The sequence below is a fragment of the Melospiza georgiana genome, chromosome 8 (assembly GCF_028018845.1).
Source record: "Melospiza georgiana isolate bMelGeo1 chromosome 8, bMelGeo1.pri, whole genome shotgun sequence".
Lineage (NCBI taxonomy): Eukaryota > Metazoa > Chordata > Aves > Passeriformes > Passerellidae > Melospiza > Melospiza georgiana.
In genome coordinates, this window is record NC_080437.1 from 6,508,413 (window position 1) to 6,529,856 (window position 21,444).

The window sequence follows — 21,444 nt, forward strand, 5'->3', positions numbered from 1 at the left end:
ATTTTAGGCTTCCTAGTAAAGAAACAGATTCCATTTATATGAGCTGCCTTAGTACTAAAATCCAGTGTCCTGATTAAGCTGTAAATGTGTTTCTGCTGAAGAGAAAAACCAGAAAGGAAAGGTCCTGGCCTTCCAAGTCTTCAGGAACAGACACAAAATGTCTTCATGAGTGAAGGATAAACCAGAAAGCTCATGACTGGGGAGCTGCAGTGGCTCTGCTCACACACATGGCTACAAACCAACATATGAGAGCACAAACACAGTGGTTGATGATTTTTAGGAGTTCAGCCCTAAAACATCACTGGAGTTTGAGCTGTAAGTCCCAAAGTGTGAGCAACTCTTTTGGAGGGGACACAAAGTGTTCCAGAGCACTTTTAGGGGGGTTTCTGCTTTTCCTGCACTAGGAGTTCCCTTCTCAGGTGGGAGCAGCACCTTGAGGAACCCAGCCCTAGGAGGAAAAGAAATCAGCCCCAAGAAAAGAAAAGAACCAGCTCAGTTCTCACAGCCTTCCCTCACCAAGGGATGGTTCAGGACAGATAAATCTTAAAGGAATCAAAGAGCATTGATGCTTGATAGCCTGAAATCCAAACAATCCAACACATGGGCAGGAGAAACACAGCATCTCAAGGTTGTTGAGGTTGAAGGAGCTCAGTGGGCACCTGGTGGCACCTCCCAGCTCCTCAGCCTTTCCTGGGCACCCAGATGCTCAACTTGGTAGCAGAAAAAAAAACCTTGGGAGTGCAGTGCCTGAAAGAGGCTCATTCCCAGCCAGATCCCACAGTCTGGTGCTTCCAAGGCTGTTGGGATTTGGAATTTCCTCCTTCTCCAGAAGCAGTCTCCTGCCTCATCCCTCCCAGCACAACCACAGGGAGATCTCAGGATACTCAGTCCCTTTTATACCAAGGCTAAAATCTGTACATTAACTGAGATGAACCTCGTTTCAGTGCCCCTATTTTATGAATAACTCACTTCTCACCACAGGGAAATTCATCTTGTGTCGCCTCAAAGTGCTGCTGGTGGCACTCAAAGACACTTTGAAGAACTAAACCCTTCAGAGGAACTTAATGGCTCCACTACAACTCCCCAACATCAAGAAGAGCTCTTTTCCCTGTAGGAACAAGGGCACAGCTCCCAACCAAAAGCACCAAGTGCCCATAAAACACACAAATGACTCCTGTTCCCAAGAACAGACACGTTCCCTCAGGCAAGGACCTGGTGGCATTTCTCTCCTCTCCCTGCATCTGTACAGCGCAGGGCTCAGGGAATGATCCATGAGCTCCAGGTACTCAAATATGCATTTTCCCCAGTTAATTTCCTGCCTAACTATAAAAGATGATGTGAAACTATTTTCTTTCTAAAATAGCCTCTTCAGGTGATTTGTAAGGCCCCTGAGTGATTCAATTTTTGTGGCAGAAGAATTTTAGACTGAATAAAGACATTAACTAATAGAGGGGGCCTTGAAAACCAGGTGAAGGGGTTTGGGGTGAACAGTCCTGGTGGCAAAAGTGAACAGTTGTGTTTTTCACAGAAAAAAAACTTACTTAAAAAGTCACCCCCACTCAGGGAAGTGGCAAAAACCATTTAAATTGGGTTTCTTTGTTACTTTCTGATAAAAAAATTATCCATCTGCAGAACACTTAGGAAAGGAAATCCATATTTGGTTGAGCAAATCTTCTGATTAGCCTCAGTTTTATTTTGTGAAATTTTGTTTCAGAATGAAACAAAACCACTGAGCCAGCAGTGAGATCCATACCCCACAGTGCAGGTGTCCATGGCTCATCTCTTGTTCAACAGTCAAGCAGAAAGGAAGGAAAAGGAAGGAAATGAGTCTGAAACCAAAAGATTGGAAGAACTACAGTGATAAGTCCAAATAGAGCTGAAAAAACCAACATTAAATAATCAAGAGAGCATTCCTTCTTAGCCATACATGCCCAGAGAAATACATCCAACATCCTGTTTGCATCTCCTCTGGGATAAACAAGTATTATTCCTCAAGTGAGTCAGAAGAGATGATTTCATGAACAGCTCCAGGAGATTTCTGGAATGGAGGCTCTTCTAGAAATCCTGATCCCCAGCATTATTGGACTTGCTGCTCTTCAATGTCTTGTCCAACCAAAATGATCCTGTGGTTCCATTGGCTCCACACCAAACAGAGGCAGGACTTGAGTATTGACATTTTTGGGGGGTGACAGGTCCCTGGGTCAGGGGAATGTGAGGGACAGGTGACACCAATCCCCTCAAACACAACCCAAATTTACAAGGTAACAAAAGGATCAGGATGGGCTCATCTCTGAGCAGATGAATTCAGGATTTTTGTTACTATTCTTCTTTTAAAGCTACAAATCTTCAGGACAAATATAAGGACCTTCAAGTGTTCTTTTCATTCACTTATAAAAAAAAAGTGCAAAATCACTTTAGGTTAAAAGCAGCCCCACAAAAATCTTCCAAAAGCCCTTCAAAGATTGCATGGTATGAAGCAGATCCCCACAAGTCACAGCCCCATTACACTACTTCTGAAAACCCCAAGAACAGATCCATTGCAAATTTTGTGGGTGGATCTCCACATTTGCTTTTGGTTTTTAAAAGGGATCTGAATGATTTTTGCCTTCTCCTAATCTTCTAAGAGTAAAGAATAAATTATTATTGGTAAAGAATAAATTATTATCTAAGAGTAAAGAATAAATTATACAGCTCACATTTGTATTTTCATGAATGATATGGACTCAACATAATTAAATATGTGAATTGTCAAATAATTGCTGCTGGATTGGTTTCACCTGGCATAAAAGGGCAGAAAGTTTTGAATTCAGGAGCCTTCTTTGGTGGCCAAAAATTCCTGCTAAATTTTTTTCTTTGAGCTATAGAGATTGGATTAGAGAAGGGAAAAAAAAAGGAGAAATTTGATCCTGTGTTTCCACCTTCCTCCACCCTGATTCCTTTAGCCTCAGAGTTTGCCTCTGAATTCAATAATGCAGCACTGGAAAAATAAAAGAGACTTCAGCTGACCTAATTTCACATATTGCACAGCTACAAGTGACATTTCTACTTTTACTTAAGTTAAAATATTATGGAAAAAAATCCAACCTTTGCAGTATTTCTGCTGTTTGGAAGAGAGACAACAGCAGGAACTGTAAAAGCAGATCTCTTCCTTTCAGAAAACCAAACCAAAAATACTCCCAATATTCCCCATCCACACTCAAGCCTAACTTTTATTCTGGTGCACCACAGGATTGAACAAAAGGATTACAGCATGAAATAATTGAAATTAAACACTGAATGGGCTCATCAACAGTAAATTAGGACCGATGGCATGGCTCTGTAACAAAAGTCTTGGGGTTTTTAATAATTAGAGGGGTGGGTTTGAATACAAAGGGACTACAGTCGATGGGGAGAACTTGAATTTCACCAGGAGCAGATGGGATCCTGGGGAAACCTCCTACTGAAATTTAGGAAAAAAGCAGCCTGACCAAGGCACTCCTGGATGAAGTGACTTGGGCACATCATTAATTGCTGTGGCTGGGGAGGATTTGGTGACACGGGAGGTGAAGTAAAACGTGAAACAGAGAAATTATGAGCTAATGAAGCAAAATGCAGCAAGAAGGGCAAGAAACTGAGTCAACATCCACAGCTCCCACTAGGAAAATGGAGGATTGGCATGCTGGCTGCAAAGAAATGGCCCATAATTCCTGCCAGAGCTGATTTTTTATTTATTTATATTTATTCTTCTGCTGTTAAGAGAACTACACTGGTAGGAAATGGCAATTGCCAGAAGAACACATCTTTTCTATAGGTTATATTTCAGGTTACAGATTCTGTTTCTGCACATCAGAACTCCTCCAGGCCCAGCCCTAAACAGAGTTTTCTATTTAGCTGTAAGAAACATATTTCCAAGTAATTATGCCTGTAAGCATTGCCTCATTAGCTGGGTGCCATTTGCTGAGTCACCAGTCCCCCACCTTGGCTTAAATCCATTTCCAGCTCATTTTTCCTCTATTACACCCCTGTGAAATTTATCCAAAGTGCTTTTAGCTCCATTTACCCTTTCCTGAACACAGTATGGGGGAGGAAATCAGTTCAGTTTGTATCAGGGTGCTGCATATTCCTCAAGAAACAGCATTTCTGAACTGTCACCCTGAAAAAAGCAGCAGGAATTTTGGCTACAGCCAGCAAATTTATACTCATTATAACAAAGCTGTCCTGTTCAGGCCGTGTAAGAGACCATTACCAAGGATAAAATCAAGCATGGGTTCTGTGATAAATATATTGGCACAAGCCAGGCTAAAAAATATCCACCCCAAAATTATGTTCAGACCCCTTTGAAGTAAGGGAATGGCTGTATTTACTGAGTCACAGGACACTGCCATCAAAGAGTGGTGGCCCTTCCCTTCCTCTAAATCACCTGGAAGAAAAAGGATTCTCAACAATCTTGGGATAAGGACACAGAGGTGAGAAATTGTCATGTGAGTGTAAAGGAAATGGAAACCTGAGGGATCCCTTTTTCCCCTCCCGGAGATCAAATTGTTCCTGTCCTGTCTGGGACATCTGTGTTTTGCACACTTCACCGTCGCTAAAGACCAAAAATCCTCATTTTATCCTTCTCAAAGATGCCTTTTTGGAGATATGTGATGCTGCCAGCATGAGCACAAATAAAAATCCCACTGAAAAGTGTTGCCTTTTTCTTTTTTTCTCAGCCTGCCGTGAGGGTTCTCCACAGCCCCATGATCCTGCTTTGCTTCCCACCATTATTCCCACTGCTCTCCCACGTCCTCCTGTGCTGCTGGACATGCCAGAGGCCACCCTGCCTCCTCTCCTCCACCCAAACCAGCATTTTCCTCCTCAAACCACCACCAAGGTCAACCTCTACCAGCCTGATGGCCCCACTCCTCCACTGCAATAAATGAGTAAAACCCAGTTAATTGTAGCCCAGCACAGAGCAAATATGTGAAATGTGAGCAGCTTGTCCACTTCAGTGTCAGGAGTGACAGTGATTGTGACAGGGTGTAAAAATGGAGAAAATTAAATTAGCTTTCTTGTACATTATGGGCAGGGTTGGGCTGGGGGATGGAAGGGAATAAAAGGACATTTGGAGAGCAATTAGTAGAACAAGAAACAGAGACTTTCAACTGGATAGCAAAAAACAAAGCATAATTCAAGCAGGACTGAAGACTTCCCATGAAAGCAAAATTACTTTACTTCCTAGCTGACAAAATAGAGGTTTTTAAACCAAAACCCAGATGCCAAAGTCATAAATTTGTACAATTACAGCTCTACCCACACGGAGTGCCATGGATAATGAGCAACTTCATTACAGATATTCTGAAGCCACACTCAGTTTTCACTTATCCCACTCATTATTCCCAGGAGTATTCAGGAACAACTCTGACAGAATTTGCCCTTCAATGCTGTTAAATTGTTCAAAAGAATAAACCCTAATCAGTTATCCAGGCCTGTAATTTTTAATTACCAGAGATCACTGGCAGGACACATTTCTGCTGTCTTTTAATTAAAATTCAACCAAGATGCTCTGAGGAGGAACACAAGCTACTGGTGCCATGTTTCAGGGTTCCTGAAGAATTGTTTCTCACTGTGGATTTTTTTCAAAAATTTTTGGTCATTAGCCATTCTCTCAATCTGCTGTTCCAACCATAACTGCTGATTTATGAACAAAGTAAAGTGTGCTGTTAAAGCTTGCACAATGAATACGACAAAACCAATTTTGATGCTCGAGTCCAACACTGAATAATCACAACTAAAGATTTTATCTTGCCTGCTAAATCAACAGCTTCAGGAAACGCAATCATCACTGGATGCTGCAGCCATGAAACACAAAACACACCCAGACCTTTCTTCCTTGGAACCTCTTTTCCTGCCCAACTACTTCATCAAATATTAATTTTTTTGGGGGGGAAAAAACCCATTCCAATGAAATTCCAGAGGCATCCCAGCCCTCCCAGAGCTCCACCCCTCAGCCAAGCCCTTCCTTACCTTCATCATTCTGGGCCAGAGCCCATGCCAGGACAGCAGCGAGTGCCGTCCCCACTGTGAACCATTTCCAGAGACAAAGCTGCTGGACCATTTTCTGTCAGGCTTCACTCAAGGCAGAGCTGCAAGAGAGGGATTTGACACATTTATTACTCAACCCGCACAAAGCTGAGCCACTACAAACTTTTTCACAGGGGATACTAAGGGCATGGCCTCGTTTCAGCCACAAAAATAAATAAAATAAGGAAGGAGAACCCCTAATTAGCATTAAACTCATTAACTCAATAACTGTGCATTCACAGCCCTCCAAGTCATGAAAATGCAAGGTTCTGGCTTAAATCAGGTCTGATTTCCATAATTTCCCTGCAATAAAGTATTCATGGTATCCTTCCTGCTTTCAGGCACTTTGGAGGAGCAACTGTAGCAAAGAAATTGCACTGATTAAAATGAGGGTTCACTGCAAAAAGCCAGAGGGACCCAGGATTCAAAGGCATTGCCTGGGAAAAATGGGAATGATCCCTAAGGGTGGCCTTTTTTAAGGACACAGGCTGTTGGGTTGTATCCAGGAAAATTAAAAAAAAAAAAAAAACACCACTAACACCACACCAGAAAAAGCAATCAACAAAGTAAAATTAAAAACAAAGAAAATCAAACAAACATAAAAAAATACAAAACAAATCAACAAGAAACCAAAAAGCAAGCAAACAACAACAACAACAAAAAAACCCCCACAAAACAAAGAAACCCCCCAAGAAAAATAAAAACCCAAACCAAAACCCCACAATCCTCTCCCTTCCCTCCCCACCAGGCCCCCAAAACAAACAAAACCCACCCAAATAAACAAAAAATTCCCCACCAAAATCCCCAAGACAAGTCTGGCTGAACTCCAGTGTACCCAGAGTACAGAACATTAGATACTTAAAGAAACTCTGGTTCATGGCTCCAATAAAAAGAATTAGCACAATTCTGCAGCCCAGAATTGAGTTATTAAAAATATTCATTCAAAATTAAAAAAAAGTTTGGGATAAATACAATGGCAGGAGCATGGAATGAAAAGAGATTTTCAGCAATATAAACCGAGTTATTGTATAAAAAAATAGCTGTATTCATTAAGAATCAAAACAATTGTGTGCCAAGAGTTTGAGGAAAACCTGTGGGTTTTTTTCCACAGGGGAAGGAGAGCAAGTAGGGAAATGCAATAAACCAGACTGAGTGGCCCATATTTACTCAAGTATTTAAAGTTCCTAGGTGGTTGATAATATAAATAAAATATATGTATCTTGAGTTTGCTTGCAGGACAGCTTGCATGGGTGGGATTTCCAGGATGTCAGAGGTTTTTCCCAAATTCAGTGATTTTATCCTGAGGTTTATGAGGCTCCCTCACATCAAGTATAAATATATATATTTATATATATAAACATATATATATATATATATATATATATTTATATATATATAAATTTGTCAAAGGCATGGATTGCAGGTGGCTTTATTGGATTTTAATACCAATATGCTGGAGAAATAAAGGGCAGCAGCAAAACCATCTCAAATTCTACCCTGAACACATTGCTCCACTCTTCATCCAGGGTTTAAGGACGCAGAGAGGCCTTTCCAAGCTCTAATTCCCCTCAGGTTGGACTCTTCCCAACCCACCCAGCAGCAGGAGCTTGATGCAGGCTGCACCAAGGAGAAACTTCAATATTGGCCATGAAAGAAGAGAAGCCCCAGCACAGATCTCATGGGACTGTTGGTTCCCATTTCAGACCAACATTTATCTTGACAGAGCAGCTCCAGGTCACAGAACCCAGGAACTCAAGCCATGCAAAGCACCCTCCTTCTTCCTTCTCTTCCCTTGCCCTTCTACAGCTGTTTCTGACCAAATTCCAGCAGGGAATTGTGGAGCCACAGAATTCTTCAGGTTGGCAAAGACCATTCAGGTCATCAAGTTCAAGCAGCACCACCACCGTGGTCACTACTAACCCATGTCCTGAAATGCCACATCCACACGTGCCTCGAACAATTCCAAGGATGAGATTCCACCACTGCCCCAGGGCAGCCCTTTCCAACCCTTTCCATGAAGGACCTGTCCATGAAGTGCTTTACAACCCTTTCCATGAAGTGCTTTCCACCCCTCTCCGTGGACAACCTTTCCATCCGTCTCCATGGAGAGCCTTTCCATGAACTGCTCTACAACCCTTTCCATGAAGAACCATTCCATGAAATGCTCTACCACCCTTTCCATGAAGAACCTTTCCATGAAGTACTTTCCATCCCTTTCCATGAAGTGCTTCCCACTCCTCTCCATGGACAACCTCTCCATCCATCTCCATGATGAACCTTTCCATGAAGTGCTCTACAATCCTTTCCATGAAGAACTTTTCCATGAAGTACTTTCCATCCCTTTCCATGAAGTGCTTTCCAAACCTTTCCATGGAGAACCTTTCCATGAAGTGCTTTCCACTCCTCTCCATGGACAACCTCTCCATCCATCTCCATGGAGAACCTTTCCATGAACTGCTCTACAACCCTTTCCATGGACAACCTTGCCATGAAGTGCTTTCCAACCCTTTCCATGAAGAACCTTTCCATGAAGTGCTCTACAACCCTTTCCATGAAGAACTTTTCCATGAAGTACTTTCCATCCCTTTCCATGAAGAACCTTTCCATTAAGTGCTTTACAATCCTTTCCATGAAGAACCTTTCCATCCCTTTCCATGAAGTGCTTTCCAACCCTTTCCACGAAGAAACTTTCCTCAATATCCCATCTAAACCTCCCCCAGCATGACTTGAGGCCGTTTCCTCTCATCCTCTCAACTTATTCCCTGGGAGAAGAGATCCAGCTCCCCTCTCCTCATTATCAGCTTCTCTCAGGGAATTGTAGGGAACGACCTCAGAGAGGAGACAGCAACTCTGACAGCTCAAATTGGAAGTTAGAGGCAGCTCAAAGGAGGATTCCAGACTCTTCCCAAAGGAACTATTTATTATTCCCATGTGAGAAGAGACCAGAACTTCTTAAAAGGGCTTTTTCCCCTCCCTTCTTCCCAAAATGTTCATTTGGTTACTGTTATGCAAACTTAGCACATTCCAAAGTCATTCTAGAATTTGCAACAGCACCTTCCCAAAAACCACCAAAATTACTTTTCTCGTTATACATTCCTGCTGACTACTTGGAAATCAAGGCTGTTTCCACATTACCCAAACAGATTCCAGTTAATCATCATTATGAAACCTCCTGGGAATTCTGGGGATAGGAATTTCTCAGTATTTCTCCACTGTCTGCTCCCCTGTAAACAGAATTTCCTGAAGGAAATGGGCTCAGCTGCTTTTCCACTTGAAGCAGTGCAATTCCATTAGGTGCTATTGACTCCAGCCTTTTACACCTCAAATTTCAGAATACAGAAATTCAGGAGACTCATGGTGTCTTCAGGTCAGTCTAAGTAAAAAATCCCATCCAAATAGAGATTTTAGGTGTTATCACACCAAAAAAAAGTGCAAAAACTCACTTCTGAGGCTTCTGATATTTGATTTTACAACCTTGAAAAACAAAATAAATCCAGCTCGCCAATCACGATGTTCTATTTTAGAAAGTTATTCAGAGCTCAGCTGACACCCTTGAGCGGAGTCTGCTCCTGAGAGATTTTTAGGATGGAATCTTGACAGATTTATTTTTGATTTTGATGAAATGTCAAGTTAAACCACAAGGATAGCAACACTGCTGCTCCCAGAATAAGCAACTCTCTATTCAACTGGACTACAACACAAGAAAAATCCTGTTTTTTTCCTTCAATTCATACCAGAAAAAAACAACCAAATTACAAAAACAACCCCAAAACAAATAAAACTCCCAAAAGCCAGAAGTATAAAGTGCAGAAAATGACACTATTAAGTTCAAATGATTCTGTTAACTTGGAAATAGCTCAGAACAAATCACAATTTACCACAAAGTGCCAAAAGGTTGACAACCTCTAAGAAATAAGGTTGAACTCCAGCCAGGGCAAGGAAAAACTATGAATTGATGAGAGAAGGAGGATCTGTAAAAGACACACAAAATGTCTACAAGACTCAGTATTTTCCTGGAAAAAAAAATCTCATTTTAAGTTTTAAGAGATGAAGGAAATTAATCTGAGTTATGACATCTAAGCACTTGGAATGTATTTAGAGGAACAAGAATATGACTTATATAGTAGATGAATAATAATAAGTAACTTCCAATTAATATTTCCTTTTAGTTTTGGTGTTACTACAGGTTTTAAAACTTTGCTTTCATTAGAAACTGGAACAGGGAGGAACATGGCATTGGTTAAAATAAAGAACCATTTTCTGAGCACCCTGTGCCAGGGCTTCCCCACACTCCCAATTCCTGATTCCCAATATCCCATCCATCCCTGCCCTCTGGCAGTAGAAGCCATTCCCTGTGTCCTGTCCCTCCATCCCTTGTCCCCAGTCCCTCTCCAGCTCTCCTGGAGCCCCTTCAGGCCCTGGCAGGGGCTCTGAGCTCTCCCTGGAGCCTTTTCCTCTCCAGGTGAGCACCCCCAGCTCTCCCAGCCTGGCTCCAGCCCTGCAGCAGCTCCAAGGCCTCCTCTGGGCTCATTCCAACAGCTCCACATCTTTCTTGACTACTTGAAATGAATCAGTGGGGCAAATAAAAAAAGAAAATCTAAATTTTTGGCCAGATTTGCCATTGGCTCCCACGCACAAGAACTGCAACATCCACACCCAATTCCATAGGAAACGTGGACTGTGGGAGTGCCCACACCACCCAAACTGCCACCAGCAACAACTTCTGAGCGTTCTCCACAAGCAGCAAATCTGAAAACAATTTGGAGGCAAACACTTTGCAGTTCTTGCTCCTACAGTGGGTTCAAAGCCCTGACAAACTTCAACAGAAATCATTAAGTGAGCATTATTAATTCATTAGACACGTCAACAAATATTTGCTATTTAATGTGTTTGTCAAAAACAGTGGTTCCTGAGACACTGCTGTGGCTGGATGAGTAACTCAGCATTTAAAAAGGAATTAAACACCCATTTATATCTGTTATATAAATAAAATAAATAAAGCTATTATTTACTCAACAAGCCTGAACTCCTTCAAGCATCATGAGTGACCCACTTTGCTTAGTGGGGATGCTCTTTGCACCTTACAATTGTGATAAATCTTTAAAAATATTTATTTTTTAAAGGTTGATGGGACTGAATTGCTTTAACACAGCAAAAAAAATTATAGTGGATGGGGATTTTTTATAAGATTCATCATTATTACTCATCAGCTGAATGCTCTTAAAGTTTGTAGACATGAAACAGGGAGTGCGAGTGCTTATTCTGGAGAACTGGTGCCATAATAAATCAGAAATGCCAGTAAAACAGCAGGAAAAATCTTCTCACAGAAGCCAAAAAGGAGAGGAACTTCCTTTAGAGCCTGACAAAGCTCCTGGGTTAAAGCTACAGTTCATTAAAAACTCTGTGTCCCAAATGTTTGATTTTTGCCACCCAAACAATTCTGTTGAAGTGCCAGCATGAGAAAAAGCTGCCAGAACATTATTTGACCACAAAAGAGACACACACCAAAAAAAAACACTCCAAAATCTCTTTTGCCTCATAGTGCTGATAGTCACCTCACCTGGTATGGAATTCATCCCCATGAATTCCATGGAATATCTCAGGGGGTTTCCTTCTGATGAGCAGCTCCTGAGCCCCTCTCACTGGGGCTGGAAAAGATCCTCACCTGAGGCTTAACCACAAAATCAAACCCTAATTCCAGCTCAGGACATTCTGGAAAGGTGAATCTCATCCCACAAGGTCCTTCCCACACTCAGACCCTGAGCCCCTCTCACTGGTGGGGCACATCTGCTGGACAACACCTTCACCTGAGGCTCAACCACAAAAAAACCCCCTAAATCCAGCTCAGCTACCTCTGGCAGCTTGGGACATCCTGGAAGGCTGAAGATCAGCTCACAGTCCTCTCCCACACCCTGAACCCCTCTCACTGGTGGGGCACATCCAGAGCACATCTGCCAGGCTGGAGAACAGCCTCAGATGGGCTTAACCACAAAACCAAACCCCAATTCCAGCTCAGGGATCACCTCTGGTGGTTTAGGACATACTGGAAAGGTGAATCTCATCCCACAAGGTCCCTCTCATGCCCAGGCCCTGAGCCCCTCTCACTGGTGGGGCACATCCAGAGCACATCTGCTAGGACATGTGGAGAACAGCCTCAGCTGGGCTTAACCACAAAACCAAACCCAAATTCCAGCTCAGGAGCTCAGCAATCACCTCTGGTAGCTTGGAGCAGCCTGGAAGGGTGAAGATCAGCTCACAGCCCCTCTCCCATGCCCTGAGGCCCTCTCACTGGTGGGGCACATCCAGAGAACATCTGCCAGGCTGGAGAACAGCCTCAGCTGGGCTTAACCACAAAACCAAACCCAAATTCCAGTTCAGGAGCTCAGCAATCACCTCTGGTAGCTTGGAGCATCCTGGAAGGGTGAATATCAGCCCACAGCCCCCCTCCCACACCCAGACCCTGAGCACCTCTCATTAGTGAGGCACATCCAGAGCACATCTGCTAGGACATCAGGAGAACAGCCTCAGCTGGGCTTAACCACAAAAATAAACCCAAATTCCAGCTCAGGAATCAATCACCTCTGGCAGCTTGGAGCAGCCTGGAAGGGTGAATATCAGCCCACAGCCCCCCTCCCATGCCCAGTCCCAGATCCCATCTCACAGCCCCCTCCAAGCAGGAGAAAAGCCAGGGAAGGAAGATTTCACCTCTGAGTTAAAACCAGTTCTGGCTCTGATTCAGCTGCAAGTGTGACTAACTCTGTTTGCTGAAGTCAAATATCTGCTTAAATGCTTTCCTGAAGAATTATTCAAGCATAAGCAAATATTTGGCTGTGCTGGTGCTACAGTGAATAATTTACAGTGCAAATCCAGCCCTTTTCTCCAGCTTTGGAAGTTCCAAAAATGCAAACACCACTCCAGGTTTTATTTCACTGACACTCCTTGAGCAATTAACACATGAGTATTTCAGCCTATGGACTCTTGGATTTACTCAATCCTGTTAAAGTGCTCTCATGCTCTGGGACTGGCACAGCTGAGTTGGATTTTATCATCCTCATCTCCTTGGATGAGACCTTTCAGGAACGTGAAGATTTTTGAGATGAAATTTCAAGATCAAACCTGCTCCCACCTCAATTCCCTTCTCCCGGCTGCAGGGTCTGTTCCACATAAATAAAGACATTTTAAAAGGTGGAATATTGATACTGGATCTCTCCCTTTTCCTTGTGTTACCAAGCTCTTGAGTTTTTTAGCCTCATTTGGAGGCAACATTTTTAGAAATGTTAGAACACAATGTTTTAGAAACACAAGAACAAGAGGGGGAAAAAAAGACAATTTTCTATGAGGATCTGAAGTAAAATTTCACCAGCAACTTGAAATTTCTCTGCATTTTCTCTATATCTACATTCAAATAATTCACCTTTAAACATTCCTGCTTGTCCCCATTCTTCTAAGGATAACTGGTTTTATTCCTTTCCTTGACCCACTCTTCAAGACTGTTATTTTCTGTGCCTTTCTTGCATAAATCACTCTCTAAGAGTTGATGAGATGATATGCCATTGCAAGGCCAAAGTAAAGGCTCAAAAAGTAATTTCAAATTCCAGTGAGAACACCACAGCTGTCCCTAGGCCTGGCTAGGAAAAAGTCAATGTAACAGTCAATTAACAAGAAATTTTTACTTCAATGCAGAAATCTCTATGCTTATTTCAATTTTGCACCCCCAAAAACTCCAAAACAGCTATTTTCCTACAATTATAATTGTAATCACAATTACACTGTACAATTTTAAATTGATTACAATTATAATTGTAATCACAAGCAATTATAAAGTTCTTTATTTTCCATCTCTGTGTACCAATGGTGGTCATAAAATCCCAGGATGGTTTGGGCTGGAAGGGACCTTAAATCTCATCTCATTCCACCCCTGCTGTGGGCAGGGAAACCTTCCAGACCCTCCAAGAGCACTCTTCACCCTCCTGGCAGCAGAACATCCTACAGATGCTGATTTAAAAGGATTAAAACTATTTAATGCTGCTGATTGTCAGTGAACAAAGAAGACTGATAAATAGATGGAAGGTCTGCACAGAGAAAACTCAACTAAACTCACAGAAATTTAAAAGTTTTATGGGATAACTGAAGAAGGGAGAGAGAAGCACTTTTGTTTCCTGCTTCCATCACTAGCAGTGATTTATTTCCTGTCTTTTTAACAAGGAATGCAGCTATTGGATGGATTAACAGGATTACAGCTTCTCATCACTCATTCCTGTCCACAAAACCCTTTTTTTCCACGCATTGTCAATTTATTTATTCTTGTTTCCAGCCCCCCTGTATGGATTTCACCTATAAAATGTTGTTTCCACAGAAGGTTTTGAGTCACAAAAGCTGTTTGGCTGTGCCACTGTTCATTTGAAATTCCTGCTATGCAGATAGAACCTCCAGAAAGGAGAGAGAGCAAAGATATCCTAAACCTGATATCAGAGCCAGTAGACTTCAGCTGAAAAATAGCATTAACATAAAAAGATTAAAAGAAATACAACCCATATTAGGCAGGAGCAGCTCAGTCCATTCTTCAACAACCTTGGCTTTCACAAAATATGTCCACACAGCTAAAATTACACATTAAAGTGCTAATAATGAAAATATAATTTGATAGAAAAGTCCAAAGATTTGTTTCATTGCTTTTACTGCAAGACAGGTATTGGATTCCATGCCAAAAACTTCCCCATTTCTCCCTTGCCAGAGCATTTTCTCTCCAACGATCCTTCCCTGAGATTGCATAACACAAAGGAGAGAATCCAAGGGGTAAAATCTCTCTGACACTCACTGGATTTTGTGGATCCCTGCTTTCCTTCCAACACAGAACACAACTCAGGGCTCTCATCCACCCAGGCTGGCTATTCCAAGACACTTGGCCTCCAAATCTCCCAAGGAAATCCTTGTCTTCCACCCTTCCAGACTCTCAGAAACGCTCCTGCCCACTGCTGCATGAAGGAACTGATGTGGCATTTCCAGCTTTTTCTGTTCTGCTGGATCTGTGGGTGATTCAGGTGTTCAGCTGGGGTGTGCCCACATGCTGGGACACTGGGATGGGCACAGGGCACTCATCCAGGGACAGCTGGCACCGAGTGCCCACCGGAGCTGCTGGGGATGGATTTAAACACCCACAGGTAGTGTTTGATCTGCTCGAGTATCTCCTTGGTGAAATATCCAGCAAGAAATGGCTTCTGAGGAACAGAAGAGAGGTAAAGATAGGATCTTACAAGATGTTGTGGACACAGGAAAGTTAGGGGAATGACTTTGGGACAAGTGCAAACACAGGGATCTTCAGATGGTTCCTGGCTGCTACAGGGAGAGTTTTCAGGCTGGAGGTAGGCTACGCAAGCCAGGGATTACTGCTATAAAAATGGTTTGGGTTGGCAGAGACTTTGTAGATCATCTCATCCATCCCCTCATCCATGGGCAGGGACAACTGTTCCTCCCTGCTCAGACCCTGCTGAGCTGAGCCAAAACTCAGCCCACAAAATTCTCTTCTTGTTCAACTCAGCCCTGGCTGTGAATCCCAGGATGGTTTGGGATGGAAGGGAGCTTAAAGCCCATCCACTCCCACCCTGTGCCATGGCAGGGACACCTTCCACTGTCCCAGGCTGCTCCAAGCCCCAATGTCCAGCCTGGCCTTGGGCACTGCCAGGGATCCAGGGGCAGCCACAGCTGCTCTGGGCACCCTGTGCCAGGGCCTGCCCACCCTCACAGGGAGGAATTTCTTGCATCTATTTCTCCAAGATTTCTCCTCTGGTAGTGGGAGGCCATTATCCCTTGTCCTGACACTCCATCCCTTGCCCAAAATCTCTTCCCGTGTTTTCTGTATCTTCTTCAGGCCCTGCAAGGCCACAGTTTGGTCACCCCAGAGCTTCTCCTGTCCAGGTGAGCCCCCCCAGCTGTGCCAGCCTTTCTTCCCAGCAGAGCTGCTCCATCCCTCTGCCCATGCTGGTGCCTGCCCTGGGCTCTCTGCAGCAGCTCCAGGTCCCTCCTGTGCTGGGGCAGCTCTGCAGGTGGGGTCTCACCTGAGCCCAGGGCACAGGGGCAGAATCCCCCCCTGCCCTGCTGCCCACGCTGGGGCTCAGCCCAGGACTGGGTTAAGAACCAGGGAAATCCAGGGAAAAGCACTGCACCTCACCCCAGTGCTGTGCAACAGAGAATTCCACATCAGCACCAGCAAACTTTGAGGGAACAGCAAACTGGAGGGAACAGCCACAGGGAAGTGATGCACAAGAACCTCAATCCTACATTTCAAATGGCTCCAGCAAATTTTCCAGAGTGTAAATGCAGCACATCCCTCAGAATGGGTTAAAGGAGTTTTGTTGGACATGAAACATTTCATTATTTATTTAGACATTTGACTCACAGGGCTTGTGCTGGTGGTTATTTCTAAAAGATCAGCCAAAATGGGTTCACAAATGTTTGTATTTAGGAAACCATTAAGATATCCAAGTAACAGTCAGATCATTGAAAGAAATCCAGGAATACCACCAAAACCAGAGCTTAACAACCCAGCAATAACACATCACTCAAATGGATGTTTTAAAAGTGGGCTATTTTCAAATCTCAAAAGCTGTCAAAGTAAATAAGATTGTTTCACCAATTTCCTGTAACATCTCATAAAGGAAAAAAAGAACATTGTTTTCTGACAGTCCTTAAATGAACAGCACCCTTACACTCACACAAGGTCATAAGTTTGTCTCTGACTGAGGCCAGATGTGGGAGAATGGACAAAAGCAAACAAGGAAATGCACTCCAAGATTCAGGGATCACTCCAGGAATGGACAGCCCGCACCCATCCACAGGTTCCTGATAAGATTCCCCCCTCTTCCACTCACTTTTCATCACCCTACTTGATATTTTCATTGGTACTGAGCTGACATTTCCATGAATTCCATGTATAACCTGGTGTTGAGAAGACATTACGTTGAGCTGGTGACGTTGAATAGACTGGAGACAGCCAGCACATCATGGACACTCAGAGACCTCCTCATGGCACATCAGTGAGGCACCACATTCCTGCCAGGGCATTGTCACAAGTTCAGGCATCAGATCTCAACCTCTGAGGCTGGAGAAGAAGTTTGGATAAAGGTCTGGAATGCCAGGATGAGGCAGAATGGCTTTAAACTGCCAGAGGGCGGGGCTGGATGGGATATTGGGCATTAGGAATTGTTCCCTGGCAGGGTGGGCAGGCCCTGGCACAGGGTGCCCAGAGCAGCTGTGGCTGCCCCTGCATCCCTGGCAGTGCCCAAGGCCAGGCTGGACTTTGGGGCTGGAGCAGCCTGGGACAGTGGAAGGTGTCCCTGCCATGGCAGGGGTGGGAATGGATGGACTTTAAGGTCCCTTCCCACCCAAACCATTCTGATAATAAACAAAGTTTCACAAAGGAGGGAAGAGACCTCTTTTACCTTCATCAATATACACTTGCCCAAGGTTCAGCAGTAGAGACACCAGGATAAAAATCCCTCGCCATCAGACAAGAACACAGGAGAGGGTTCCCAAGGCACTCAGGGGGAAGGAAAACACAGAAGACAGTTTTTGATGGGCTGTTGGGCTATGGTGCCCTAAGTTTTAGCTTTTATATTTTTCAGATTCTGTCCTGCTTTAGTGCGTGGGTCTGGGCTTCACATTAAGGGATGGTGAGCTCTGTGCACAGAGCAGGGAGACAAAACAATTCCTGCTCTAGCTGGGCACCAAGGACAACTGCTACAAGCTCCATGCCCAAAAAGTATAAACAATGATGAAGAGAGAAAAACAAGCAGGATGGGACTTCATAACCTGAAGCTGTAATTGGACAATTAACTCCAAGATGCAAATGGAGCAGAATTGATAAAAGTGACAGACCCTGTGACCAGGTGTCCATTTTGTGCCCATTTTGGCTCACCTTGGGTGCAGCCCTGGCTGGGCTCTTGTGCTGCCCAAGGTGGATCCATGGAGGCCTTTTAATAAATCCCTGCTTTATTCTTTAACTCGGTTCTAGGGCAGCCTTCTCATGGCTTTCCTTTTCCACGAAGAGTAAGCAATGCCAATCCATCCTGGAAGCTGCTCTGTCCACACTTCAAGAAGGAATTTTAGCACAGTGGTGAACCTGAGAGGTGCCAGTGTGGCTGTAATGCCACCAAACAGGTGACACCCAGCACAGATTCCTGCTCACTGCTGAAGGCAGGGAAGGGGAACAGACTTGGAAGTCACGATATTCCTACAGGAGAGAGGGTCAATTTGTGGACATGATCCTGAGACAGCTCCTCTGAAGAAAGGGGAAGAGGCATTCCTGTGGTTTGCAGCAGAAAGGTATCTACAGGTAAGCAGTGCTCAGTGAGGGGTCCCCTCCTGGGGCTGTGTCCACAGTGTCCTGAGGCTGCCAGGATGGGGAGGTGTCACAGACATCTTTTATGAAAAATCCTTTCCTTAGGATTTTTCCTCCTGAGAAGCTGGGAGGCCTCAGGAACAAAATGTAAACATTGATTATCTGCTGCTGTGGAATGCAACAGGTGCATCTGTGATTGGTCTCAGAGTTGTTTTTAATTAATGGCCAACCACAGTCCAGTTGTCCAGACTGTCTCAGTCAGTCACAAGCCTTTGGTAACATTCTTTTTCTATTCTTAGCCAGCCTTCTGATGAAATCCTTTCTTCTATTTTTTTAGTATAGTTTTCATATAATATATATAACAAAATAATAAATCAAGCCTTCTGGAATATGGAGTCACATCCTCATCTCTTCCCTCATCCTCAGACCCCTGTGAACACCGTCACAGGGAGGGACAAAAAAGGCCCTGGCAGCAAGAACACAACAACAGAATTACAAGAAACGTTCATTCTGAAGATAAAATGTGAAGATAAAATGAGTTTTCATTCAGTGTCAGAAGAGATGCCTTTCAACCCAGGTATGTATTCTGTGGGATTTGCAGCAGGTCTGAGATTTGGGGTACTTTGAATCTGTTCCCTCAATTTTTGTGGCTTTTCTCCTGAAATGTGTAAAGAGAGATGGAAGAGAAAGGAAAGCCCTGTGGGGTGTGAGGTTGGCTGTCTAAAATAAAAGGCTGAACTGCAGGAAACACCATTTTGGTGCAATTCAGTTGTAAAAACAAGAGCAAACTACGAACTAAGAGGCCAGATGAGCTGGCCCACGCACTTTCCTACTGCTGGGTGAAGAGGGGAAGGTGTCAGAGTGTGGAATTAAATGCCAGGTGAAAGTCTGCCAGCTCCAGAGTTCAGCCCTGGCTACAAACAGAGGGTTGTCAGCAGCTCTGTGAGGATCTAAATGCACTGAATACCTGGGCAGCTCGGGAAAGGAATCTTCATTTGGCTAAAAAGGCACACTGGGACAAATAAGATATTCATGTATGCGGAGAGGGATTGGGAATTTGTCAGCTTTTCAGCTATTTTCCCCTCTGAGGAGGAGGCACAGGGAGAGGCTGTGGCTACAGAGCTGAAGTAAACAAAATGCTGGGGAGCATTAGGAGGGAGAGCAAGAGGGACTAAATTAGATTGACATTATATAGGACAATAGGAAACCCCTGGAGCATTAAGCAAAGAGTTTGCTGCCATCATTTCAAAAAAAGAGACACCAGAGAAGGACAAGGCTCAGGAAGGACACTGGGTGACCTTGTGCTCCTCTATCAAACATAAGAACGCCAAAAAAATACAACCCTACCTCAGAAATCAGACTGGTTTGGACTGGAAGGGTTATCAAAATCCATCCAGTTCCACATTCCACTGTCCCAGGCTGCTCCAAGCGCCAAAGTCCAGCCTGGCCTTGGACACTTCCAGGGGCTGCCACAGCTGCTCTGGGCACCCTGTGCCAGGGCCTGCCCACCCTGCCAGGGAACAATTCCTAATGCCCAATATCCCATCCAGCCCTGTCCTCTGGCACTTCAAAACATAGAAAAGACAAATTCCTAATGATTCCTTGCTGCAAGAAAGAGACATTACAGACATCAAGTGAAATCTTGATCAGCAAAGCTGCTGTAGCAACAAATTTTTCCCATGACACTGTAATATTTCTGTCCTAGAGGAATACAGACAGGAATAAAAGCAAGAGCACACACAAAGAAATCTCTCTCATGCCAGCTAAACACTCGGGCTTTTTCAGGAAATCATCAGAACAGAGAAAACACTCTAGTCCCAGTTGTTTCCTCTCCAAACAACAATAGATTTAATTATGCAGATTAAAACAAGGACATCCCATGCTTCAGGGCTTTTGCAAACTGCCTGCAGGAGCCACCAGGGAGCCCCCAGGTAGTGCTGTGCACCTCACCTCAGGTAGAGGGTTCAGGGACACATTTCATCTCTCCAAAACATGCAGTGAATCAGAGGAATGTCTGCTGAACAGAACAGATTAATGGCTTCATTCTGTTGCTAATTGATATGTTCTATTTTGCCCCCCAGCTGTGTGATATAAACTGAGTAAAACGTATAAAAGCCCATAAATGAAGTGTGAGTTTGCTCACAATTCTCTCTACACTTGTTCCAAGCTAAACTGTCTGGAATAAGAAATTTACTTCACCTAATTTGAATTTTACTCCTTTGCCATCATTTTGGTCCTCAGCACACAACAGAGAAGAGGGAAAGTTCTACCCCCTGAGAGCATAAGGCAGTCAGGTTTTGGGAAATTTGGGCTTAAATCCAGCTGTTTCAACCATGTCCTGATTCCAAAGGTGACAGCACAACCCAGGAGGGACCTTGTGGCTCTGCACAACTCCCTGCCAGGAGGGGACAGCCAGGGGGGGTCGGGCTGTGCTGCCAGGGAACAGGGACAGGACAAGGGGAAAGGGCCTCAGGCTGGGCCAGGGGAGGCTCAGCTGGGACAGCAGCAGCAATTTCTGCATGCAAAGGGTGCTCAGGCCTTGGCAGGGGCTGCCCAGGGAGCTTTGCAGTGCCCAGCCCTGCAGGTGTCCCAGGCAGGGCTGGAGGTGGCACTCAGTGCTCTGGGCTGGGGACAAGGTGGGCACTGGGCACAGCTGGGACTCCAGGGGCTGGCAGGGATTTTCCAGCCTCAGGCATCCTGGGATATGTTACAGAAGTGAAAAGAGCTTTTTCCTGGAGCTGACTCCTGATTCACACAACTGATGTGAGGCATTCCTCCCCAAGGGTGAAAAACTGGGGAGAAAAAAAAATCTTTCAAGACAAAATATCCTGATAACAATAAGATGTTTAGCCTTGGAGGGAAGCCATCAAAATCAAGGCAAAATCTTGAGAGACCTTTGGGAAATTATTCAAAATAGGATCCAGACAGAAGTAGTGCCACTTGACCTGAGGGGACAGTCTGAGGAGACACAAAGAAGTAGAGAACATCACAGTAATGACATTAATGCCTCACCCTGGTTCTGAAGTTTAACTTTTCAGAGCTTTCTCATTAATTGCATCTTGAGG

At 44.1% G+C, this 21,444-nt stretch overlaps 1 protein-coding gene across 4 annotated transcripts in view; it reads right to left on the minus strand.

Moving 5' to 3' along the window:
- PCDH15 (protocadherin related 15) overlaps positions 1-21,444 on the minus strand; it is a 638,977-nt gene that overhangs the window by 260,168 nt on the left and 357,365 nt on the right. For all 4 annotated transcript variants that reach the window (XM_058028641.1, XM_058028640.1, XM_058028642.1 and 1 more), the window contains exon 5: positions 5,986-6,104. In XM_058028641.1, coding sequence (XP_057884624.1) covers positions 5,986-6,076 — 91 coding nt within the window. In that variant the 5' untranslated portion in view covers positions 6,077-6,104. The remainder of the gene's footprint in view (positions 1-5,985; positions 6,105-21,444) is intronic.